Genomic DNA, 26,507 nt, shown 5'->3' with positions numbered 1-26,507 from the left:
TTCCCACAAAGGCTCCAGAGTAACACGGGCTCCCCTTGGCCAGCACACATGTTTCCTCTCCAGCGAGTCCAACGGGTTTCCAGTTTTCTCTTCCTGGTAGAGGGAATCCAAGCCCATATTTATGTTCCGTCTGAAATTAATGCAAGGGGAACTTTTAAGTGCTAATCTCGCTGCCAGGATCAGTTGCGGGGTATCAAGCAATGGCAGTGTTTGTTTTCCTAAGGAAGTGTGGCAGGAGGGCGAGACGGATGAACCTGGGGGTGGACGGACAATGAGGGATACCCTGGGGCTTCGAATCTCCCAAGGAGAGTCCACCTGGGAAACTGGCAGCGCGGAGCTTTCTTTCTCCAGCTCTGTTGGCCAGGCAGGGCTGGACTGGGGCCTTGTCAGTTCTGTGAGGATGGAGACGATGTCTCCCTGCACCCCGTTCTGTGCCAGGAACTGAGGCGCACGGTCCCCACCCTCCATCACAGTGCCGAGGGGAGACGGGTGCACAGTCACAGGACAGAGTGAGCCAGGCGGTGGCGGAGGGGTGCCAGGGGCTACAGGGCTGAAGAGCAAGGGACAGGATGCAGCCTGGGGGAGGGGCCAGCCTCCTCCTTGGGCCCCACTCTTGTCCCATGGTGAGGATGCAAGCCCGGGGTTTTCTGATGAACCTGCACCGTCAGGGCCTGAAGCCACAGGGTTTCCTCTACAAGCCTTCACTGGGTCTTCCTACATGTCAGGCATGTGCTGGACTGGGGGACCCTGAGATAGGTCAGATATTCTTGCCTTCCCCTCCTGGGGTCTGACACCGCCCCAGATCCAGGCAGACCGTGCAGAGTGACTGGAAATCAGCAGGAGGCACTGTGGAGAGAGCTGCGGAGACAGACCCTGTGATGGGTTCTGTGAACTGCAGGGGGCAGTGCCCAGCGCAGGGCTCCCTGAGTCATGGTGACTGCTCTTTTCAACATCCAGAGGCTCCTTTCCTAGAATGGGAGCACCCAGCACCCCAGGAGAGCGCCTTGTTGGCCAACATGTGGGCAGGGACACTTCTGGAGCCTCACTGTACCTTGGAGCTGAGACTGGCAATGGGGGTCTCTCTATAGGGTCCCAGCTGGGTCCTCAGGGGCCACTGAGCACTTCTGGCCCTTGGATAGCCCTGCTCTCCCCTGGAGGGAGTCCTGTTCCTGGGGGCCTCTGGGCTTTGAAATAATACTGATGAGGCAAGAGCTCATGTGTGCTGGGTGATGGCATTGCACCATGTCTTGAGACACACATGTGCTGCCCAATGCCAGGCTCCTCTTAGATGGACTCTGAGGGTCGAGAGAAGCCAAGCGCCTGGTCTGCCCAGGCTCCTTCCTATGAGGAGAGGCACTGGGCTCCTCATGCAGGCAGTCTGAGTCTGAAGCCCAGGGACACACTCTCTTCTCCCCCTGCCTTCCCCTCACGCCCAGCAGGAGTGCTGAGCCCGAAGCTGACATTTGGACCCCCTGGCTCACAGACACAGCTCTAAGCCTAGTCCAGAATGCAGGGTTGGCTCCAGTTAGAGACAAGCTAGCAGATGGGATGTTCGAACTGGCTGGATGCTCTGGGCTGAAACAGGAAGGGTGACTCTGGCCAAGGACTGCAGCCCAGAGCAAGCATGCCAGCTGCCAGATGTATATACGGTGGGGCGGCAGGGCCCTTTGAAACACCGTCGGAAATTCTGAAACACTTCTGGATGCTGTGTGGCCTCATGTTCCAACGTGAGTACAGCAGGTGATCAGCGTTTGCCCAGAAGAAGAGAAAAGTGGCTGGGCATGTGCTGTTTGCTGCACCCCTTGTTTCTAAGGTTCCCAGGGCCCTGCATGGGCTGTGTGTGCTCTTCTCTGCTTGGCTATGAGCTTTGAGGGGTTTTGTTTCTGAAGCATCCAAGTGGACAACCAATGGGGGAAGGAGGTGGGTATGGGCCTTGCCCTGAGGACTGTGGGGATGAACTGGAAGAGGAACTGGAAGGCAGCTGAACCTGCATCACGGATATTTCAATCAACCAGTTCTCACCTCCTCCAGGTAGCCTTCTCTGACTTACCTTCCCTCCTAGAAGAGTAGATGACAAATGTGCTCAGCTAGAACAGAGCTGTGTTAGGAAATCCTGTGGGGCTGGGAGAATCCCAAAGAGGAGGTCATGGAAGGCCCAGGCAGGAGAGGGGAAGGGCATTCTCAGGTGAACAGAGTAGCAACTAAATGCTTTTTGGTGGAGACTGCCTGTCTAGTCATTGTTGAGCACTGTTTCACTCAGTTCTAAGATTCTTGCTCTACTTATCTGTACCTCGATTTATCCACCCACCAAAGGGAATAATAAATACCATTTCGTCTCCCTCCAAGAGGCACTGAAGACATGAAAGCCACATGAACTGATGGATTTGGGTGTTCTTCAAGCAGGATGGTGCCCACTCTCCAAGGAGCAACGGCTGCTGTTATTAATTATTAAATGTTACTGGTGTTCAGTGTGTTGGGTTTCTGTCTCTCCCTTCCTCAAGCCCAAGTCTTCATCATGAATCAACTTCCGTGTCTTGGCCCCAAAGGTGTATTTTTGGTTATGGGTCTGCTTCATTTGGGGTGTGAGAGAGGCTGGCCTGGCCCGGAGGTTGGATGTGCGGGTGCTTGGGGTAACAGCTACAGTACCTCTGTCTCTGGTGCTCCCACAACCTGACTTCAGACTCTAAATCCTGCTTTAGATTTGAAGAAGCAGATTAGATTTGAAGAAGCAGAAGCTTGGACTTCTGCTTCCTGTGGTAGGGGACAGACAGGTGGCAACAGTCCCACGTGGAGGGATTTCCAAGCCCTGGAGGGCTCTTAGCTCTATCCTCCTTCCAAAGAATTCAAGAGTGATTGACGAAAACTCTGTGAGGGGGTTAGAATGCTATGATGATGGAAGGCTGGGATATGAGAACCACATAATCTTAGAACAACAGGCTGTTGGGGACCAAGGAATTTGGAAAGTCAGAAGTTAGTATTATATTCAGATTGTTGCATGCTAGGGTTACAGGATATATGACAACCACTGTTAGAATTCAAAATGAACAGGCCCTGCAGGTTAACTGGTCTACCCTTGAGTTTGGCTCGTGTCTCCAGCCCAGGTCTGCCAACCAGCCCCTACATTATGCACTCTGTTCCAGATTCTATCTTAAGAAAAAGTGGGTGAGGGGGAAAAATAATACAGTTACCAACTTTCCATTTTGCCGAGGAAGGTCTTTGAAAGCCCCATTTGTCTCATATCACCATCATTTTTTCTTTAAAGCAAAAGATGTTTATCTTCAAACACAGTAGAAAGATGATTTCAGAATATAAGATAAGCCTATAAACTGAATGTTTCATTAATAAAAAATTTACCACCTTGTACTTATTTTTCTCAGTTATGTGTAGACCAGAGGAAATCCAGGGATACACTTGGCTCTTTGAGGACCCTCAGGCTCACCTTGCCAAACTGCATGGGCCCGGCATTTGGGAATCAGCCCTTCTCTCCCCCAACCCCAGGCCAATGCACCCTTCCAATGCAGGGGCCTGGATCCTTTCAGAACATCTGGGGTTGCACCCTGGCCACAGCCACCTCACAGGGAGGCGGGGCTTCCATCTGGGCCTGTTTAGAGTTGTAACACATGTCCATACCCTACTGCCCCTGAACCTGCTAAATAACCTCCAGAAGAGGTCAAACAGTGCCTGGATACAGAAACATCACAGACACCAAGGGCAGTACTCTTCTATGGGATGTGCCAGATAGAAGGACACTTTCCAAAAATATTGTCAACCTTTCTGGAAGTACACAGCAAGGGCACCATGTCTGGGCAGTGGGGGGCAGGGTGGGGGTGGGTGGGGAGGTGGTGGGGGGGTAGGCGGGGAATGGCCTGGAAGAAGACCCAAGAGGCCAGGAATCAGGTTGAAGGTCTGCCTGCCTGTGGCCTTGAGGAAGCCATTCATCCTCCCTGGGCCTTATTTCTACCTGCAAAGTAAGTATAATAGCTCCCATCTCATGGGATTATTGCAAAGAGCAGGGGTGATGCAATCTAAGAGCCTGGAATGGTGGGGCTAGTCCTCAGTAGAGCCTTTTGGATAAGGGTCCATCCACCGCAGTAGAGAGTTTAATGCTGCTACCTAAAGCACATCTAGCACAGTCCAATGAGGCAGGCGTATTATCCCCATTTTACAGATGAGAGATTGAAGTCTTGGAGGTGAAATGACTTTCCCAGTTTCTCTGAATTAACAGTGATGAAGCCTGGCTTTTTATCAGGCAGACTAACTTCAAAGCTCTCACCTTCTGCATCAAATCCCCCCTGGAGAGCAGACCAGAGGAGAGAGCAGTTGGCCTACAGCATTGGGAATCCCAGTCTGTGCTTCTGGATTCCCAGGAAGGGGTTCTAGAGCAGGGCTGAACTGGGGAAGATAGGTGCTGATGGACCAGGCAGGTGGAGACTCTTTCTCTCTCTCACCCAGCGAGCCTGAGGCTGGCCTATGAGGCTGGTTTGCTGTAGAATGGCAGAACCTCAGGCTGTAGAGTGATAGAACCAGCAAGGCTGGGCTGGGGATGGTTGGGAGTCTTATAATTATGTTTCTGTATCCTAAGCTATTTCCTAGGGACATCCATGAAACTGGATTGAGAAAACTTTGCACGAGCAGACACCTGTTGGGGTATAGAGAAGCATATTTCCAGGTATACAGACCCTCCCTCCCACAGCCTCAGGGGCCCTGCACCTCCTTTGAGGGCTCGACAGGGCATGGGCCGCGAGTCAGGCTGACTCAGGTCCCCAGTGCCCGGGGGTCCTGGAAGGCCCGAAATGGAACAGGAACCCAGAGGGTGCCGTGGAACGGGCGAACCTGCAGTTTGCAGACCACCAAAGAGCGCTTAGCCTGTCCCTGCATGTACATCCTCAGCCTGCCAAAGGACACGGGACTCGGGAGCTACATGGACATAAGGACACAGAGAGACAGGCGTGGATTTTTGTCACCACAAGCTATGTAGGATGGGTCCCATGCCGACGCACTGGCTGTCAAAAGTCCACTCAGCTGGCTCCCTGCCTGCCTGCCTGTGAGAGCAGAGCCCCTGACCACAGCTCCGGGCCCAGGCACCCATCCTGGCTCTGTCCCCAACTCACCATGAGCTTCACCCACATCCTGGCCCCTGTGGAACTCAGCCTGCCTATGGCTGTGATGAGGTGGGCAAGCTCGAGCTTGGAAGCTGAGTCCAGCTTTGAAATTCTTAGGATGAGGGTAAATGTGCAGCACTGAATAGGCTTTCTGCTCCAGGTATGGCTGAGCCAGAAGAGGCAAGATCGGCCCACACCCTGGGCCTGCTGCTACAGGGCACAGGGTCTCTGAGAGCCTGGGTGGGGCTCCCATTGCTCTGGCTTTACTGCTGGCCTGGCCCAGGCTCTCCAGGCCCAGGATACCAGATCAACATTCATCCATCTATTCTTGCCTTCACTCATACATTCCTCCATATATTCATCGAGCTGGAAACCTATCAGGTGCTACTGAAAACACAGGGATGAGTAAGTGGAGTGTGCCCTTTCGGAGTTTAGGGCAAGGGTGGGAGATGGACCCAGCACCGCTCACCCACTCCACTGTGGGAAGCAGACGGGAAGCAGGGAGACGACCAGGAGGCTGGAGCTGATGGAGCTGATTGGGCCAGGGCACTGGCAGGGAGGATGGACAGAGTAGACAGGTGTGAGGTCTTTTGGGCGGTCTGCCCAGAGAACTGACCAGGAATCAGAAGGACTTCAGAGATGGGAAGAAACTGGAGGTGGGCCGAAGGCTTGCATGCTGGGCTGTGCCTGAGTGGACACTTGTGCCCTCGTGGGCTTGGGGTTTCAGTGTCAGGGGCTGCCCAGGCCATTGTGATTTTTAGCTCTAGGCTCTCCTGTTCCTACACCCACAGAAAGGAGCTGCTGTTAGCTAGCCCCGGCCCATGAGTGCCTGGTCCTGAGCCCGGGGACAGGTGAGGCAGGTGGAGCGTGCAGAATGCTGGTCCCTTACTGGCCTCCCTCAATGACTGGGCTCTCTAGGGCTTCTCTTGGGCCAGTGGGGGAACCTGGGGGCTGGCTGAGCTCTGAGTGGCTCCTCTTTTGTGGTCAGCTGTGGGTCTTTCTAGCCCAGGAAGCACTACCCAGATGCCCATGGGGGGAGGGCGAGGATGATGAGTGAGGGGCTCAGAAAAGGAACTTGGGGAGCACTTCCTTTCCTGCATGGTCACCAAAACTGTGCCAGGTCCCCAGCAGGAGTCCTGCAGTCAAAGTCCTGCTTCTCCTGCTTCCTTCAGGAAGCCCCTCCCACCCCTACAGGAAACCCTCCCTTCTCATAAATCTGTGTTTGAATAGCTCCTGGAATCGCAGATGACATGATTGAGTCCTGGCTATCTACTCATGATGAGTAGATAGTAAAAGCTGAGTAAATTGGCTGCTGGGGCCAGGGAGGGGAGGGTAGAGGCCACAGTGGACCATGGCACAGCCTCAATGCGAGCCCAGAACTCTCTGTCCAGTTGTATGTGTGGCCCTAAAGAGGCCGTCACAGAAGTCTTATGTTTCTGAGGCCCTCCCGTGTGTCTCTCCTGTGCTGAGGGCTGCAGGGAGGGAAGACAGGTGCAGACACATGAGCCTTGGCTCTTGTCTTTTAGCTATTTGGGGTTGAATGAGTGAGGATGGGGAAGATTTCCAATTATGAATCAGAATGTTCATACAAGCCCTTCTGTGTTAGATAGACCGCTTGGCTTGATCCAACTCAGCCTGACGTAAGCAGGCAGCATGTGGGTATTCAGCCAGGGTAGGGAGGGGAGAGAGCACAGCCAACCACCTCATTTAATTCGCACAAAACAGGAGGTGAATTCATTCAGCCCAAACTGTAAGCAACATGAATAAGAAGAAATAACGTTTGTCTTATAGCTCTGGAGCGAAAGCTTGACAAGGAGGCAGACGTGGTATCCTGGCCCCAACGTGGACAGCTCTGTCCTCAGCAGAGACAGCCATGGAAAAGAAGGAAAGAAAGAGTGAGAGAGAGGCAGCAGGAGGCAGAGAAGAGAGGAACCGGGAGAGCGATGCTGAGCAGGTCCCGCACCTGAGCATCTGGTGATGATAAAGTCTGTATTCACTGCCATCATCATGATGACGCCGATAACTCTGGCTGCTGTTATGAGTTACTGCTCCGTGGTACTGATCTCTGTGACTGTTCTACAAGGCGTGAGTGTGTGACAAGTTCCTGCAGTCATGTCTGACTCTTTCTGACTCTAGGGACTCTAGCCCATCAGGCTACTCTGTTCATGGGGTTTTCCAGGCAAGAATACTGCAGTGGGTTGCCATTCCCTTCTCCTGGGGATCTTCCTGACCCAGGGATTGAACCTGTGTCTCCTGCATTGGCAGGCAGGCTCTTTACCACTAGAGTCATCTGGGAAGGTAGGTCTTTTTGATTCATCACATAATTACTGCCATCACTGCCCGTTCATAGAAGAGAGACTTGAGCCTCTGAGAAGTCCTGGAGCCTGAGGAGGCCATGCCACCCAGAGGGGGCTGGGATCTGAAGCCAGGGCTATGGGATGCCAGAGCTGCCCTCTTCCCCAGTGGGCCACGGGGCCCTCACCATCTTGGCCTTGGCTCCGCAGGGTGGGCCCAAAGCTGGGCTGGACACTGGGAGCTGGCTTCAGCTCTGGCCTCTCAATATGGCCTCCAGGGGCATGAAGGGGTCATAGAAGTCACCCTGCTCTTGGCAGCAGTCACTGCCCTTGCCCATGGGGGCTGTTACAACAGAACCCTAGACCAGAGGCGGAGGACTTGCTTTGGATCCCAGCTCTGCTGAACACTAGGTGGCTTTTCCTGCTTATTTTGGGCCTCAACTTTTCCTTTTATAAAGTAGAGAGCCCAGCAAGTCTCTCAGCCCTGAAGGATTCTGCAGACAATCCCTTCCCCACTCCGGCCCAAACCTGCTCCGAAGGCAAAGAAGCAGATCTTGTCTTCGTTCTCCTGCAGAAGCGTCATGACCCTCCTCCCCATGCGCTCATTCCTCTTGTAGATGAGCTCCTGGCGGAAGTAGCTGTCAATCTCCTGGGCCGTCACCTGCTCGTGCGGCGGGAGGGTGGTGTTGATAAAGTTGGGCAGCTGTAAAGGCAAGACAGAGGCTGCCTTCAGTTCTTTCTGGAGCAAGGAGGGCTTCTAATAAGCACACACAGCCCAGTGTGGGGCCAGGTTGAAGTGAAAAGTAAAGTGTTAGTCTCTTTAACTCATGTCCGACTCTTTGGGACCCCATGGGCTGTAGCCCGCCAGGCTCTTCTGTCCATGGAATTCTCCAGGCAAGAATACTGGAGTGGGTTGCCATGCCCTTCTCCAGGAGATCTTCCTGACCCAGGGATTGGACCTGGGTCACCTGCTTTGCAGGCAGACTCTTTACTGTCTGGGCTACTTACCTTTATTAAGATATTTGATGTTTTTCATCAATTCCAAGATGCTTTGAGATGACTGCTGTTATCCCAGTTTTATGAATAAAGGAAGAAGAGCAAAAGGTCCAGAGGCAGGTGGAGAGTCACACAGCTAGCTGAATAGCAGAGCCAGGCTGGGAGCCCCAGCTGCCGCCCTCACTCAACTTATCACTCCTGCGCCTCTGCCTTGTTGAACTTCAGCTTCCAGACACTGAGGTCCCGGGAGGCTCTCCCTGTGGCACTGACCCTGTCACTGGCATGAATAGCGAATCTGGTTCAGCAAGCAGGTGTAGCAGGTCAGCTGAGCTGCCTCCCTGGTATAACAGAAAGGCTGATCTGGGCTTCAGCCCTGGTCTGATGCTGTGGGACTTTGGCCAAGTTACTAAACCTTTCTGAGTCCTGGTTTCTTCATTTATAAGGTGGGACTGAGGCTACTGTGGGGGATTGCATGACATGATGGGTGCTGTTGTGGGCACCTTTTAGCCCATCCCCCTCTAAAGAGTTTCCAGGAGGAGTCATAGCCTTTGATTTCCCAGTGTATGAGCCCTGGTTGACCACTTTCCATTGCCACCACTATCTTCCCATCCCCAGCTCCACCATTTCCCGGGGTATAACCCAAACCCTCCATCCCTTCTTGAAAACTTCAGCTCCAGGACCAAGGCTTCCTCCCATAATGATGGCTTGTTCAACAATCTGGCTTGGAACTATCCATATTTCCTGGCTCTCAGCCCCATGTCCACACCCAGCCACGTGGTCCAAGGCCAGCATCTCTGACGTGTTCTTGAACGAGGTACAGAGCTCTCTGAGTTCAGGGACAGCACAGCTGTCATTCCTAGGCCCTCAATGCTCAGCACAAAGTCGGTGACCGGCACAGGTTTCTGGAGCCTTGAGTATAAAGATGTACCATCCTTCCTCACTCCCAGCGTGTTGCCTCTCTAACCTGGATGGTGGATCCAGGGCTCCAGTACTGTGTCTTTCAGCATGTGGGTGAGGCAGGAGGGGAAGCCACGGACCGAGGAACCTGAGGCCATGAATCAGAATGAACCCTCTTTCCCCACAACCCACTGGTGTCACTGTAACCTTCAAGCCCTTGCTCACAGAATGTCTTCCACCTGGAGGCCCCCCTTTCATCACTCTGTCTCCACCAACCCAGGCCCAAAGCACAGGCCCCAAGGCCTCGATGACTGGTGGACTAGCCAGATGGAGACTGTGGCATGGGAAGACTAATTTCCTGCAGGTTTTAGCCCAGTCACATGGCTTCTAGAGTCACTGATGAGTTTTCAACCCTCTTTCTGAGGAAAATGTTGGTATCTGTGGAGGCTGAACCCAGAGGGACTCGGGAGGCTGGGAGACCTCTGCCTCTGCTGTCTGCTGGCCAAGGATGAGTACATTCCCCAAGAGAGAGGGGAGGGTCTTCTCTGCCAGAAAGGCCTGGTATGCTGTGCCGGGAGGAACACGACAATGATGTGACTGGTGTTCCCTACACTTGCTGCTGCTGCTGCTGAGTCACTTCAGTCGTGTCCGACTCTGTGTGACCGCATAGACGGCAGCCCACCAGGCTCCCCCGTCCCTGGGATTCTCCAGGCAAGAACACTGGCGTGGGTTGCCATTGCCTTCCCTACACTTGAGCAGTGCACAACCTGGTGAACTGTATGCAGCAACTCTCCGAGTGCCCCATCAGAGTCGGTGCTTGGGGACTGTTTGGTAAATGGATACATGAGGGAATGGAGTTCTTACTCCCTCCCCTCATCATGGGAGAGACTTTCGGCATCCCTGACAAATTGGGCCACGCCTGGACTTGATGCCGCTATAGGAAATTCTTCAGACCTCTGAGTGGGGCTGGAGCACAAGAGAGACTGACTCCGAGGGGTTATTTCTGGAAACATGGCTCTCACAGGCTCCTCTCCATTCCCTGTGTATGGAAGAGAATGTGGGACAATGTTGTACCAAACAATAAATATTTTTTCAATGGGTGAATGCGTGGATGAATGAATAGGCTTGAAGGCAACAGCTCTGGAGATAGTGAATGGGAGTCCTGAGGTCAGACAGCCGGGTCAGCTAAGGCTAGAATCCCTCTTTTGCCATTTACCAGTTGGGGGGCTACTGTAACTTATAAGTTACTTGGCCTCTCTGAGACTCAGTTTCTAAATTGGTCACATGAGTGCTATATACATTGTCATGGTAGAAAGGAAATCTTGACTAAACATCAGTACAACTAGCTTATCACAGTGCGTGGTAGAAAGGAAATCTTGACTAGACATCAGTACAACTAATGCAGAGGATGGAGCTGGCTCCTTCATCTTTCCCCTCTGATGGCAGAAGCTACAGAAAATGGTGGCCTTGCACAGAGATGGAGATGACAGAAAGATGGTCTTCAGGATCATCAGAGACCACAAAGGCAGCATTCCGCTTCCCTTCTCCTCTTCCAAGGGTCCAGGCATATGCCTTCTTCCTGGGACCTGTGATGTGTCCAGCCCTCTCTCCTTGTCTCCCTAAGTATGAGTGTGCATCTGTGGAAGCTGAATCTCCATCTATTCTTTATAGAGATTTTCTTTTTAAAAAAGAACAAGAAGCAGAAAGTCCAATGTCAAAGCTGTGAAAAGGCTGGGTTAGCCATTCGGTTCCCTGAGCTGCCCAGCAGCTGGCTGATATTCTCTGCATGTTTCATGCTGATGGGCTCTGGCTTCATGCCAAGGATGAGGCCAGTCTGGATGGAAGCAAATTAATGATGTCATTAGGTTTGTTGGGAGCCTTAAATCTCTTGCGACAAGTTCAAGTGCAGGACGTATGAAAAAATTTTAAAGAGGATGTGCCAGGTCCCCAGGGCCCTAGAATGATGGATCCAAGATGGAGTGATGAGTAGATGGGCCTGGCAGAACTGGAACAGGGCCGTGAGACTCCCCTGACTCTCAGCTAGGACTGGGTGGTTTAGAGGTCAAGTGCTCAGGTCTGCTAATGTCACAACCTCATCCCTTCTCTTTACCTTATCCATCCAATAGACATTTTCTAAGAACTTCCATGGGTCCAGCCCTCTGTCCACTTAGGAGGCCAGAGAAACCTCGGTCCAGAGAAACATCAGACTGGGTCTGCTGCCCTGGTTGAGGCTCCTGGCCAGTGTGGGGATCAGAAGACTGGGGGATGTGTGCTTTCAGAGAACAGTGAGTGATGTGGGAACATGGACGAGGCCCCTAATAGGGTGGTCACGTGTCTTGGTTTGCCCAGGACAGTCCTGGTTCATGGCTAGGGTAGATTGCTGCATGCTAATTATTCTGAATCAATTATATTTGACCTTTCACTCTCAAAAGTATCTGAATATGGATGATATATATATATATATATATATATATATATATATATGACTATTCTACACCTAACGCAAGCTAGGGGGCTCAGAGAAGGCTTCCCAGTGGATTGCCCTGCTGATCTGGGACATCGACAATGCTAGTGATCGGAGAGTGGTGGGAGGCCAGGGCCTCAGCCATTTCTGAAGGTGGGATGTGGGGTTAGGCGGATGAAATGAAGCAGATCAAGAAGCAGACCAAGCGTGAGGTGTGCCTGGTCCCTGTCCGCCAGAGTTATCATCCTGGGCCCTGCATCAGTCCAGCCCCGGCCTCCAGAGGATCCTCCAGCAACCTCAGCACTGCAGCCAGAGGAAACTTTCTGATCACATCTCTGTCTGGCTTAAACACCCCAGAAGTTGGCCCCTCAATGAGCATTCTCACCCTCACATGGTCTGCCCTCTGCTTTCTGGTCATTCCTCAGGACCCCCCACCATCCTGAGCACTGGCCACACAGCTGGCTCTGCTTGCCAGTCCCTGCCTTCATCTGCATCTGGCAGACTCTATTGTCAAGCCTGGTACTCAAGACTCTACTCTCACATCACCTTCTCCCTGAAGCCCTCACCAGCTGCAGGTGGTGACTGCTCCCCTCCAGCCCCTGGATCCTGCAAGGCCTCCAGCTGCAGAGCCCTTCTCTGTTAGCACATGGGCCCTGGATTTAGCGTGGATACCCTGATGCCAGGCTTGTCTGTGTCTGGGGGCAGGGCTGCCTAGTCCCTCCTGTGAGGGCTAGACTCTGCTTATGCACCCTGGGTGCAGCCTGGATTGCTCTTCTAATCTGGGTGGGCGAATCTATCTGTGTCCTCTAACGCACTTCAAGTATAGGCACTGTGAAGAGACCCCCTCCAAGGCAGTTCACCTGCCAGAGATGTATCAGTGGTTCTGGACACAGGTGCAAAGAAACTCTGAGCTTGTCATGCCCGGGGGTCGCCCCACTCTTCCCCGTCTCAGTTGAGTGTTATGCTTTGTGGCCACAGCTCTGTCCTGCACACTCCTTGCCCCAGGTTCCCCTCAAGCATACAGCTCCCTGGCTGCCCAGGGCTCATCAGCCTCTGCCCAGCAGAGGATGCAGGGCCAGGCGCTATCATGGTGTGACTGGCTGGTGATGCAACTCTGAGCCCTGTGCTGCCAGGGTTCTCCTCCCTCTCACCTCCAGGAGCGAGAGTCAGAGCACCCGGAATCCCAGCCTCCTGTGCAGGGCCTCCTGCACTCTCTGCACCGAGGACAGCGCACGCCTGCGTTTGCCCTTGTGGCATCGCTCACTGATATTCGCTCTGTGCCACCCCCTGCGCAGGGCAGCGTGACGAGGGTGGGTAAGATGCCCGTGTGCTAGTGGGGTCCCTGGTTATGCCTCCAGCCTGAACTCTCACCCCTCCTCCCTCTCTCTCTTGCCTCCAGCTCATCCGTATGGTTTCCTCCACTGGCACATTCTTCCGCCTCCTGTCTGTGGCCAAGGCAGGTTTCTTCTCTGACCTTTCATCTTGCAGAAATGTGTCCATCTCTGCCCAGCCCTGCTCCACCCGTTCCTCCAAGCCCACCTAAATTCCTGCTCCTGCCACAGGCTCCAGGGTCATCCTCTACTCTCCCCTGTGGCAAGGGTCATGCTTTGTGGCACTGCTTGTTGAATCTCCCCTTTTCTCTTAAGAGACCCCCAGTCCCATGAAGGCAGCTGTCTCTAGCTCCCTGCCATATCCCTTTCCATATCCCTGTGACTGGCACTTACAGATTATTTCTTTCATTCACCCAATATTTACTGAGTCTTGTTCTCTGCCAGGCTCATTATCAGTGAATAAAACAGACCCCAATTCTTGCTCTCAGAGAGTTTATGCTTTAGTGGGAATGGACAGATAACAAATAATCACTGATCGATGAATCAAGATATGTAAGTGTGCGAGAAGATGATAAAAAGCCGTGACGGAAAAGCGGAGCACAAGAAAGGTGACAGATGGGGAGGTGGGAGGTAGGCTGCAATTCTAGGCCAAGGAAGTTGGGCCTTCCTCACTGAGACGATGATATTTGAGTTCTATTTTGAAGGAAGAGAGGTGGTGAACCATGGTGAGAGGTTGGGAAAGGCCTTCCTGGCAGAGCAAATAGCCAGTGCAAAGACGAAGTGTGCAAGTGGGCTCATGGGTCAGCGGGGAGGCCCATGTGGATGGAGTGATGTGTTGGGGTAGGCAGAGGACATGGGGTGAAAGACACTTGGTCCACCATGGTGAAAGACCATGGGGCCATGCAGGTCATCACAGAGATTCCAGCTTTACCCTGAGAAAAATGGGGAGCAATTGCAGTGTCCTGAGCAGAGAGATGGCCTGTTCTGACTAACTCAGCTGCCTCTTGAATGAATGGATAACTGAGCACCAGACGCAGAAAGCACAGGGGACCTAGAGGGGCCCAGGAGAATATCTAACTCCATCCAGGGCATCAGAGTGGTTTTGAAGATATGACACTAGACCACAGCCACATGGGAGGAAACCCAGAGGGAGAAGGCTGAACAAAGGCAGAGCAGTGGGAAAGGGCAAGGTGTGTGGGGGTGGTGGAAGGGCTACAAGTGGCAGAGGTCCTCAGAATGAGGCCTGTGTGGTAGGGAACCTGGGCTGTGATGAGGTCCACAGAGGGATACAGACGGGGGTCCTGACTGCCTACGAAGTACCTTAGAATTATCCCAAGGGTAACAGGAGACCTGGTGGAGCCATGGTCCACTGCTTGACTCCCTCCTACTGTCTGGCCAGCCTGGGGTTAATCTTTGCTCTAGGACTCGAATCGAGGCAGAGCGCCCTGGACTGGACTCAAGCCCAAGCTCTGAGCACCTGTGAGCTTTCCCTTCCCTGGGCTTTAATCTTCCCAGATGCTGCACAGAGCCTGGACAAGGGTTCCCTATTCTTACAGGGTAAGCTTGCAGAGTCTAGGTCCCAGAGCCACACATAGCAGGCGCAAGCGGGACTCTTGACGACTTGATAACAACAAAGTGATATGGCCTTGAGCAAGTCTCTTCCCCTCCCTGAGCCTCAGTTTCCCCATCTGTAGCAGGGATGCCAAGAGCTCCTGCTTACCAGCTGCATCTGGCACACAGTAGGTGTCTAATAAACGCCTTCTTAGAAGCCTTGGTTATACTGGCGCCCTGGAAGCTGCCTGGGCCCGGGGAGAGGAGCCTCACCTGGGAGGTGTCGTGGTTGAAGATGACGGCGTTGAGGTCCCCGCAGTTGTAGTGTTTGATGAGGTCCTCGGTGGTGTAGGGCGCCTGCAGGCTCCCAGCCCGCACGCTCTCGTGCTGCAGCAGAGTCTGGTTTAGGGCGAACAGCACCTGAGCAGAGGGAGGACAGGAGTCAGGGCTGCACTCACAGTCCCTGGCTGAGGTCCCCGATCCCGCAAGGATGGGCCCTCCACCCGCCGGGCTTTGGGGCCACAGGCCTGAAACAGGATATGTCAGAATGACGGGAGCCTGACATGAGCTGGTGCTGCTCGAATGCTCCACGGCCTCCGCTCTTCACTCACTGGCCTCTCACCACACTCAGCCTGCTCTCATCCCCAGCCCTTTGCCCTCACTGGTCCCCACTCCTGCTCTGGCCATCAACAGCTTAGCGAAGAAGGTGGCAAAGGGAATCCTAGTTGTGTCAGGGTTTTGGAACGATGGGCGAGTTTTTTTCCTCTTTTCTTCTGTTCTAGAAGAAGCACAAACTCATTTTGGAATCAAAAAGCACCCCAAATACAGCAAAACAAACAGATGAACTAGGAATCAGAAAGCCCATTAGATATAAAGGCCCAATCCAAATGCCACCTCCTCCAGGAGCCATCCTTAAACCAGGCAGAGGGCTTAGGAGCTGGGACCTGAGTCAGCACGTGTTTCCTCCAGCCCCTCTCTGCTCTGGGCCACCATGCCAGGCCCTGGAGACACAGCTGTGCCCAGTCAGACCGGATGGCATCAGGATCACTTGGAGGTACAGCCAGGCTGTGGGTTTTTAACAGGCTTCCTGGGAAATTCTTTAGCAGTCTGATGGCTTCATGGCATTTGAGCACCATGGCTCTAAAGGCACATGGCCTACCTAAGGCATAAGGCTCTGAGAGATGATCTAAAATGTCTCATTTTAGGTGGGGAAATTGAGGCTCAGGAGGGGAAGGGGCATGTCCAATTCTGTATGGCTGGGACTAGAGCCAGCTCCATACAACTGTGCACCTAGACTCCTTTGGTCAACAAAAGGGAGGAGCTTGACCATAAAGTGGGTTATTTAACACAGTGAGAGGGAAAAACAATTGCAAATCCTGTGCGAAGCGTCAGCAGGTAATCTCAGGCCTCCTGTCTTTGTTGTTTTTCCAGCTCCAGTCTACCTGGCAGGGCTCAGGCCCAGCTCATTCCGTCTGGAAACAGGGCCCACCCCAGCCTCTTGGTACACATTGATTCAGGCCCAGGCATCTCTCACTGCAACTCATGCTTTTTTGCAGACCCTCTCCCTTCCCATCTATACCATATTCTTCTGCCACAGCTATCTTTTAAAAACACAAATCTGATTGACTTTTTCTCTTTTTTTGCTCAAAATTTTCATGGATGCCTCCTGCCCTGGAGATAAATGCCTAGCTCTTCACTGGAGCATGCAAGGCAGTGACCTGGCCCCTGCTGTGGTCAATGACCTCATTTCCAGCCCTAGTGTCTCCAAATACTCAGCTACTTAGCAATCTTCTGACTCTGTGCTTCGTACATGCTGTTCCCTGTGCATGAGAAATCTCCCACCTCCGCTCTCTACTACTTGCAGATCTAGACTTGATCTTTCAGGCTCTGCTTAGATGTCTCCTCCATGAAGAGTCTCTGACCATTGGGGGCTGGGTGAAGGCCTTCCCCTAAAGCTCTCATAGTCTCCCTGCATGGTAGAATGACACAGTCATGACCTCAAATCTTAACCTCTCCCTATATACATATAGTGGGCATGTTTGATTGTGAGAGCTGGACTGTAAAGAAGACAGAATGCCAAAGAATTGATGTCTTTGAAATGTGGTGCTGGAGGAGACTCCTGAAAGTCCCTTGGACAGCAAGGAGATCAAACCAGTCAGTCTTAAGGGAAATCAACCTAAATATTCACTGGAAGGACTGATGCGGAAGCTGAAGCTCCAGTATTTGGTCATCTGATGGGAACAGATGACTCGTTAAAGTACCTGATGCTGGGAAAGATTGAGGGCAGAAGGAGAAGAGGGTGTCAGAGGATGAAATGGCTGGACGGCATCACTGATGCAATGAACATGAACTTGGGCAAACTCCAGAGGATGGTGAGGGACAGGGAAGCCTGGCGTGCTGCTGTCCATGGAGTCACAGAGTCAGACACGACTGGGCGACTGAACAACAATATACATACACCTGGCCAGGGGCCTCGGTAGCTCCCTCACATTCTGACTCTGGATTTGCTACATGACAGATGGAGGCCAGCATCACAAGCCTCCGTAGATGAATGGAGAAAACATTACACACGTCCGGCTGCCACTGCCTCTTACATGCCCACATTGTCTTGAAAGCAGCCCATACTGGCCTGCTGGAGGGTGAGAGGCGTGCAGGGCAGAGCCCAGCCGCTTCCATTGTTGTCCCATCAAGGCCGTCTTGGTCTGGCCAGCCAGCTCCCAGGCAAGCAAGTGAGCCCAGCTGAGCCCGCCTGCCTGCACCTGGGCCCAGACATCTGAGCGAAGGCTTCACGGCACAGCTGTGCTGAGACATGAGCGACCCACCCTGCTTCCTCCAGCAGGGCGTGAACATCGGATTGTAACCACTATTTCGCTACCTCTCTCCCTACTGAGGTCATGAGCAGCTTGAAGATAGGAATTACATCCTATGTATTTTTGCATCGGCAGCACTCAGCACTGTGCCTGGTAAAGAGAGGGTGTCACCCATCCTTTCTTTAGCACTTTGACACCTGCTGTGGTCAATTCATCATTCAAGGTTGCTCCATAAATCCTTCACATTACCCCCTACAACGCTGGCATTCCATCAGCACTGGGGGCACGCTGCCACCACGTGGTTCCAGAACACCTAATCTGAGCAGAAAACTCAGGCCATAAAAAGTCTGGGGAAAATACTGTCTTGGGGAACGGGACCAAGCTTGCGCTTGTGAGATCACCTTTGCCCATCCCACTTTTGTTTCCAGCTGGGCAGGGGAGCTGGAGTGCATGGATCTGTGACAGCACAGGCTACTCCCCCTAATAAGCCGGCTGGAGATGAGGTCACGCCCCACCAGCCTACCTCCGGGCCTTCCCCGGGCCTCCAGGTTCTGGCTGTTCCCCCTGAAATCTGATCTGCAGCCACCTGGTGCGGGGTGTCGATGGCGGCTGGGTGGCTGGGGATGGATCACAGGAGGCAGTGGCCCTGTTGGCCCAGACATCGCTAAAGCAACAGGCGCTTCCTCCCGCCCGGCACATGCCTGGGACGAAAGCATCCATGTCGGGCTGGAGTGCGCTCCTCCTCTGGGGGGCTGGGGCACACAGACTTCCTGTGACCACACCCTGTGCTGCACACACCTGCCCCACTGACTCTCAGCGCCAACACCACCTGGCCTGTGCTGAGATCACCGGCTCAGGCGCCCAGAAGACCTGGCTGGAGGGGAAATGGGCCCCCTGGACCCTCAGACATACAGAGTCACTTCCGCAGACATGTAGCCCTCGTGGAGCTGGGAGGTGTTCTAGTGAATGAAGCACATCACAGTCTGTAGGGTGCTGAGAACAGTCCTGGCATGTAGTAAGTGTGGAATAAATGCTTGTCAAATACAACTTGGAAGAAAATATTTAGGCCTAAATATTCTTGGATTGGAGCTGGAAGATCCCTTAGGGTCCAGTGGTTTCTCAAACCTTTTGTAGCCATGGAATCCTTTCCTGATGTTATTGTTTTCCAAAGAAACTTTGCCCGGAACTCAAAATGCATAGTGCATAGAAATGAAAACTTCCAAAACAGCCCTCAGAATGGGAGAAAATAATAGCAAATGAAGCAACAAAGGATTAATCTCAAAAATATACAAGCAACTCCTGCAGCTCAATTTCAGAAAAATAAATGACCCAATCAAAATATGGGCCAAAGAACTCAACAGACATTTCTCCAAAGAAGACATACAGATGGCTAACAAACACATGAAAAGATGCTCAACATCACTCATTATCAGAGAAATGCAAATCAAAACCACAACGAGGTACCATTATACGCCAGTCAGGATGGCTGCTATCCAAAAGTCTACAAGCAATAAATGCTGGAGAGGGTGTGGAGAAAAGGGAACCCTCTTACACTGTTGGTGGGAATGCAAACTAGTACAGCCACTATGGAGAACACTGTGGAGATTCCTTGAAAAACTGGAAATAGTACTGCCATATGACCCAGCAATCCCACTCCTGGGCATACACACCAAGGAAACCAGATCTGAAAGAGACACGTGCACCCCAATGTTCATCGCAGCACTGTTTATAATTGCCAGGACATGGAAGCAACCTAGGTGCCCATCAGCAGACGAATGGATAAGGAAGCTATGGTACATATACAATGGAATATTACTCAGCCATTAAAAAGAAATTCATCTGAATCAGTTCTAATGAGATGGATGAAACTGGAGCCCATTATACAGAGTGAAGTAAGCCAGAAAGATAAAGACCAATACAGCATACTAACGCATATATATGGAATTTAAAAAGATGGTAATGATAACCCTATATGCAAAATAGAAAAAGAGACACAGATGTACAGAACAGACTTTGGGACTCTGTGGGATAAGGCAAGGGTGGGATGTTCTGAGAGAATAGCATTGAAACAAGTATACTATCAAGGGTGAAACAGATCACCAGCCCAGGTTGGATGCGTGAGACAAGTGCTCAGGGCTGGTGCACTGGGAAGACCCAGAGGGATGGGATGGCGAGGGAGGCGGGAGGGGGGAACGGGATGGGGAACACATGTAAATCCATGGCTGATTCATGTCAATGTATGACAAAAACCACTACAATATTGTAAAGCAATTAGCCTCCAACTAATAAAAATAAATGAAAAAAAAAAAGAAGAAATGAAAACATCCCTGATTGATTTAAAGGAAGCAGGCTAGTGCCTGCCTGAAGTCTCACTGGCTCAGTGACCCCTTGACAAGCTCATAGTGCTTCTCTGTGGAACCCACAGGTGCCCTGGAGCCTCGTTTGAGAACCACTGGTCTCTTCCTATGCCCTCTTCATATAGAAGAGGAGAAAGGACAGGGGTTCAGAGCAGGCAGGATGAAGCTTGCCCAAGGCCCCACAGTGAACTGGGGGCACAGTGGGCTCCCTGTTCCCCAACCCCCAACTGAGGACCCTTTGCTGTGCCCTGGACCATGTCTGGGGCTGGATTTCCAGATGGCCACTGGCACAGTCCGCATTTATCCCACACACCTTGCCAGATCCATTTTCTTTCAGAGCCTTGAGATAGCCAGAAACAAGCAGGAAGTGCTTGTTATTAACATGATAGAGACAAATCACTGCAATCAGACCATTCAAGAAGCACCCCTAGGGTGGCACAGCTGAGGAGTGATGAGACTGGGGCTGAAACCCAAGCCTGTCATTCCAGACTCCCCTCAGCCCCCACCACAGACCCCCAAGCTCCCCTTGGTCTTGGCACTTATCCCACTGAAGTGTCCATATCAGGTAATTCCCTGTTCCCTGTCTAGACTGAGAGATTGGGGTGGGTGGGGAGCCTGCCTCTCTGGTCACAGCTGAAAAGGGGACAGTCAAGAACTACTTCAGAGAGTAGGATGCTGACCCGAATCCCATGTGTGACCTTTCCCCAACATCCCCTGTCTTGTACCCATCCTCTGCAATTTGTAACTCGGTCCTCATCTATTTATCACTAGGACAAGTACATTTATTGAGCACTTATCATGTGTCAGGAACCCTCTAAGCCCATATTAACTTATCTAACCTTTACAACAACTCTGAGATAGGTCTAGTATTAACTCCATTTAATAGACTGGGGGAAAAAATTGAAGCAAAGAGACAGTGAGTAACTCATTGAAGGTAACAAAGCTGGAGAAGGCATGGCAGATGCACTGGGACCCAGCCCTCGGACCCAGCCCTGGACCCCATCACCTCAATTCACCACTGCTCTTTGGGCTTCCCTCTGCTCTCCCTGGGAGAGCCAGCAGGGACAGTCCTTATTCACAGATGGGAAACCAAAGAAGCAGAGGGGAAGAGGACCTAAGGCCACTTGTCTCATAAAGGACAGATGCGGGCTATGAAATTTACTTTTGTCTGGCTCCAACCAGGTTCCCACAACCAGAGCTTTAAAGTAATACATGCTTCTTCATGAACAATCTTGGCACTTCCAACAGACATAGGGAAGCTACACTCATTCAGTCATTCAACAAACATTTACTTTCTGATTTTCTGCAGGTATCTGGGATGGCTGGATTAATTGGACTTGGTTTCCACCCACATGGAGCTCCTTTTAGAGGCAGAAAACACCCACTGGCTATTACCATGGAGCATGGTTTGTAAGTGGGGCTTATAAGGCCGAGCACACGGGCATGAATCAGTGCCCTGCCCTGCTTCCTGCTTCCTTGTCATTCATCCTGAATCCCCAAGCCTGGCCCAGCTCAGACTCCCAGGCCTCGATGCCTTCTGCTCCCGGCCACTTTAGAATAACAAACCCTCCTCGCCTGTAGCCCTGGTGGCCCACTCTAGGATAATGTTTATGATAAGCCTTTGACATGAAATAACAAACATGGGGTGAAGGCAAGAGCCACCTCGCTCCCTTGGATTGCTGTATGTGGAGGCCTGGCCACCAAGAGCCCCGAGGGTCCCGGCATCCCCCTCCGTGGTGCCTGCAGGCCACGAGCTGGTCCACAGCGTCTGCTGAGCGTAGGCCCGGAATTTAAACACATCTTCAAACACGGGCTTCGGATGGAGGGAGGCAGGCGCCAGGAGGGTGGGAACAGGTTTATTGTTGGAGATTAGTCTAGTAAACAGTCCTAGAGGGGCTGGAAGGGTGAACACCACGACCTGTGTTCACTTGTCGGCCCAGCAGCGTCATGGTGAAGAGAAGTAAGGACCCGCTTTGTTAGGAAGGCATTTGAAACAGGCCTGGCTCTCAGGCTGGGGCTGCCACTTCTCACCCACCCTGAAGCACAGGGAAATCACAGCCAAGGCCCCAACCCACTCAGTGGAGCAGCCAGCATGGGCCACACGCTGTTCTAGGTTGGGAGATTTAGTCAGGGACAAAACAGACCTAAATCCTGCTCTCTGCTGGAGAGGAAAAGGAGAAAAATAAAATAACTGGCAAAATGTTAATATTTAGTGAGTTAAAGACACAACAATGGTTCCATTTAACTGAAAGTTCAGACCCACTGCCCCCTGTCACTTTGGGCTCCTCGTGCGTCTTAATCAACAGGCAAAGAAGGGAGTTACTGCGTGGGCTGGGGGACTGGTCCTGATGACCGGGGGGAACCAGACAGCTCTTCCACAACAGAGGTGAGGACGAGCATGTCCCCTAGGCAGGAGATCCCTTACGGCATCTCAGATTACCAGGCCCTGTGGGTAACTAATGTTGATGGGAAACGACAATGACCCAATGCAGGCAGGATGTCTGATGGCCCAGACCCTCCAGGAATGAAGGTTTGGGTCATCCCACCAGGTAAAGAACCATGACCAGCTGAGAAGCTTGCAGAAGGCAAAGGGAATGGGTAGTGGTGGTGCTAACAGATGAAGGCAGTTATAAATACCAGCTTCGACCACATGACCAGTTACAGAAACAAGGACTGTCCGGAGTATTTCATTAATTTGTTAAGAATGTGTGTGTGTGTGTGTAAAATCTTTGTTTTCTTCTTTCTCTTCTTTTTCTTTCTGTCTCTCCCATCATGGTAACAGAAGACATATTGACTTTGTGGTTAAATACTGTTAACTCAAGTACTTTAAGTATCAATTCAAGTTATGGTACATCAAGAAGAGTAAATAACTTCCACTCAAAGATTTTGCATTCTCTTTGGGGGAAGGCAGTAGTGTGCTTTGGTTTATGTAGAATTGTTGTATCATGTTAGGATAAATGAGGCTTCGTTATTATTTATTTGGAGATTAGGTACCATTTTAAGGAGATACTGTATGAATGCCACTTGACAAGGGGTGGACTTGTGATGGTTAATTTTGCCAACTTGACTGAAATTGATTGACATGCCAGGTTCCATGGGCCATGATAAGGATGTTGAGAAACTATCCTACACCATAATCCTTCCAGAGAACGGGTTGTTATTCCCATACGACACTTGAAGAAACTGAGGCCTTGAGGCTGGTGAAGGCACTAGCATGAGGTCTCACACTGAAGAATTGGAGCTGGTATTCAAACTCAGGTCCAGCTGACAAGTCCTGGGCCTGACTTGCCAAGCTGCTTCCAGCTAACCAGACAGACAAGTAGGGACCAGCCTGTGAAGCCCAAATTCTGAGCAGTCAGTTGGGAAGGAGCAGGTTTGCTAGGACCTCAGTCATGGGGTCTGCTCAGAGCTGGCATATGAGGAGAGCAAAGAGGTCACTTGGCCAAGGAACACCACCTGGAACGTGGCCTCCTGCTGTTTCTACTCTTTGCCCTGCCTGATGGAAACTTATTCGACTCCTCTCTTATGCTGAACTCTTCTTCTCAGCCTCAGGACCTGCCCCCTTGCTCCCCCTTCTCCCTGGAACCCTCTTTCACCCACCAGCTCCCACTCCCCTTTCACTTGGTTGCAGAGGCTCCTGTCTCAGGAGGACTGTCCTGGGCAGGGCCGGGTGAGTTCCCTGCTTAGTGTCCCCAAAGCACTGTCGCTTTCTGAACCATTGCACTCCCCCTGCTTCATTGCATTTTTGTTGTTGTTTAGTTTATTTATTTCTTAATTTTTGGCTGCACTGGGTCTCATTGCTCTGTGCGGGCTTTCTCTAGATGCAGAGTGGGGGCTACTCACTAGTTGCAGTGCATGGATTTCTCATTGCAGTGGTCTCTGTGTAGAGAGCAGGCTCTAGGTACACGGGCTTCAGAAGCTGCAGCATGCGGGCTCAGTAGTTGTGACCTGCTCACTCGAGGGGGCACGGGTTTTAGTAGCTGCAGCACGGGCTCATTAATTGTGGTTCGCAGGCCATAGAGCATGCAGGCTTCAGTAGCTGTGGCTCTTGGGCTCTAGAGCACAGGCTCAGTAGTTGTACACACGGGCTTAGTGTGCACAGGCCTGTGTAGTGTGCTCTGTGGCCTGTGGAATCTTTCCAGACCAGGGATTGAACCTGTGTCCCCTGCATTGGCAGGCGGATTCTTTGTGCCACCAGGGAAGGCCTGTCATTGCTATTCAATGCTCATTCTTCCTGCTCGGTGGTGAATGCTCGAAGGGCAGGCAAATTGCTTTTCTTGGTCTTGGCTGTTTCTCCAGCAGAGGGCACAGAGCCTGATGCTTACATAGTAGATGCTTGAGAAATACTTGTAGAAAGAGCGAATGGATACATGGATGAAAAGCTGGACCACTCACCCCAGGACCCCATCCTGAACAGCTCCCTGCTGGGACCCCATACCCTCAGGGCACAGAGGTGGCAGCTGAGCCCCTGGACCCTGGGCCATGTGTCTGTCAGCACCGATGTGGTTGGGGTGAAGGGCAGCTCTGCCTTGCAGGAAGGTTTCTCCAGCCTGGGGGAGATTTCCTCAAAGGTTAGAGCTTGCCCGACTCTGACTGAGATTTATTTATTTATTCTCCTTGCCCCATCGGCAGGACCAGAGCAGCGCTGACAAGTTCCCTGCTTCCTTCTCAGTACATTGAGTCCCCTGGCCTCCGGCACAGAATCCTGTCTCCTGACACTGTGCCACTGAGCAGCAGGCCTCCTGCTTTCTGGAGCCGGGGCCTGGCTCTGGGCTGCCAGGTAGGACCAGAACTCCCAGCGCCATCTTAATCTCCACCATAAAGCCCTGAGTGAGTCATTTTCCTTCCCTGGGCCTTGGTTTACCCACCTGCAAAAAGGACCCACTCACACATTCATTGAATAAATATTTATTGCGCACTTAAGTATCAGATGCTGTTCCACGCCCTGGAGGAACAACAGTAAACATAGCAATTAGAGATCCTTGTCCTGACTGAACTTTCATTCCAGTAGCAAGAAGCTGACAATAAACAAAAACAACTAGTAAAATATCTATGTTAGGGAGTGAATGTAGCTAACAAGAAAATAAGGCAAGGAAGATAGGAAGAGTGTGTGTGTGTGTGTGTGTGTGTGTGTGTGTGTTGGGGGATGACATTTTACATGAGATGTCCAGGAAAGGCACAATGAGAAGTGACATTTGAGAAGAGGTCTGAAGGAGATGAGGGAGGCAGTCATGGGACTATCTCAGAGATGGAAGGGTTTTCTGGGCAGAGAGAAGAACAAGTGCAAAGGCCCTGAGGCAGAAATGGGACTGATGGGTGTGAGGAACAGGAAGGAGGCCAGTGTGGCTGAACAGGAGTGGGCAAGGGGGACCTAGTCGATGAGATCTGTCTCAGGCAGAGACCCAACAGAAAACAGATAGTGCACTGCCAGTGAAGTGAGCTCCAGTGAAGTAAGTTCAACTGATTGGGTAACTGAAGAGCACTGGATGATGGGAATATCCACAGAGGTGTGGACAGGGGATGGTGGAGCGCTGAGGAGCAGCAGCAATGGGAAGTTTTCCTGCTCCTGAGCCTTAAAGGGAAAGGAGGGGTCAGAGACCCGAAACCAGCCAGAGCCACAGCCATCAAAAAGGGTACAACAGTTGCTGTCCCATAGTCTGGACCATGGTGGCTGGTTGGAAGGAGGAAGTGGGTGGCGGCAAGAAACATCCCAACTTTCTTCCCCTCCTGCCAGTTCATCCTCTGCCTGTGCTTCTTATTGAAACCAGGATAAGACAGGTCAAGTGATATTTTGTCAGCTCTAGGCTCAGAGAGCATGCAGAGCAGAGGGTTGAGCTGGAGAGGCGAGGGGGATTCCCAGGACACGGGCAGAAAGATGGGGAGCACATCCTGTGGGGTCTGTGGGCCCTGAAGGCCTCTGGTTTTCCCTGAGGGGAATGGAAAGTCCCAGAGAGGCCGAGCAGAGGTAGCTGCATGGAATCTGGGGAGACGGTGGCGTGAAGCAAGGAGATGAGGATGAAGATGAAGGCGGCTGTCTTCCTCCTAAAGAGGAAGTGCTGAGCACGCGCCTCCCTCCCCTCGCCATACACACCCTGTCCCCAACCCCAGCCACAACCCAAGAACTTGGACTTGTCTTCTAATGCAGGCGTTCTCCGCTCCGTGGACGCCCACCGGTTAGACCTCGGTGGAGCGGCCACATCCTCCGTCTGCCCTGCAGTGTGGGCTGGCGGGCCCTCTGCGCTTTCCTGGGCCGGCCGCGGAGGCTGACTCACCCTTGCTTTCTTCCCTTCTTTTCTCTGAATGCCTCATTTCTCCACCCAAAGACCACCCTTCAAGATCCCAGCATTCCTCTTCTGTCCTTCAAGTCATGCCAGGAAATGCTCATAAATCCGGAGCCACCCACAGGAGGAGATTAGCATTCTGCTGGTAGGGAGGCTGATAGCTAGGCTGGGGATCAGGCTGGGGTGGGCGGTGGGGACAGGGCCGGAGGCTTGGGGTCTTCAGGAAGGGAGTTTGTACGGGAGTCGGCTCTGGTGGACGGCAGAGGGGTCCCTTGGTTTTCGGTTTTAGGCACAAGTAAGCTCAAGGGAGGCTGAAGACCTAGATTCTGTTGCTGTGGGCTCTGAACCCAGACTAGGCGTTGGCCCACTTTCTGGTCACAGGGTTTCCCTCTGAAACACGAGGGTGTGGGAGTATCCAGCTCTG

The 26,507-nt window shown here is 52.2% G+C and overlaps 1 protein-coding gene across 1 annotated transcript in view; it reads right to left on the bottom strand.

The window, feature by feature from the left end:
- TRABD2B (TraB domain containing 2B) overlaps nt 1–26,507 on the bottom strand; it is a 219,802-nt gene that overhangs the window by 24,427 nt on the left and 168,868 nt on the right. Inside the window, exons 3-5 of the mRNA XM_070468198.1 lie at nt 14,909–15,055; nt 7,925–8,099; nt 5,802–5,808 (exon numbers count right to left, since the gene is read on the bottom strand). Of these exons, the coding sequence (XP_070324299.1) occupies nt 5,802–5,808; nt 7,925–8,099; nt 14,909–15,055 (329 nt within the window). The remainder of the gene's footprint in view (nt 1–5,801; nt 5,809–7,924; nt 8,100–14,908; nt 15,056–26,507) is intronic.

The sequence above is a fragment of the Odocoileus virginianus genome, chromosome 5 (assembly GCF_023699985.2).
Source record: "Odocoileus virginianus isolate 20LAN1187 ecotype Illinois chromosome 5, Ovbor_1.2, whole genome shotgun sequence".
Lineage (NCBI taxonomy): Eukaryota > Metazoa > Chordata > Mammalia > Artiodactyla > Cervidae > Odocoileus > Odocoileus virginianus.
The sequence above is the reverse complement of the archived record's forward strand: the minus strand, read 5'-3'. Positions and strand labels throughout refer to the sequence as shown.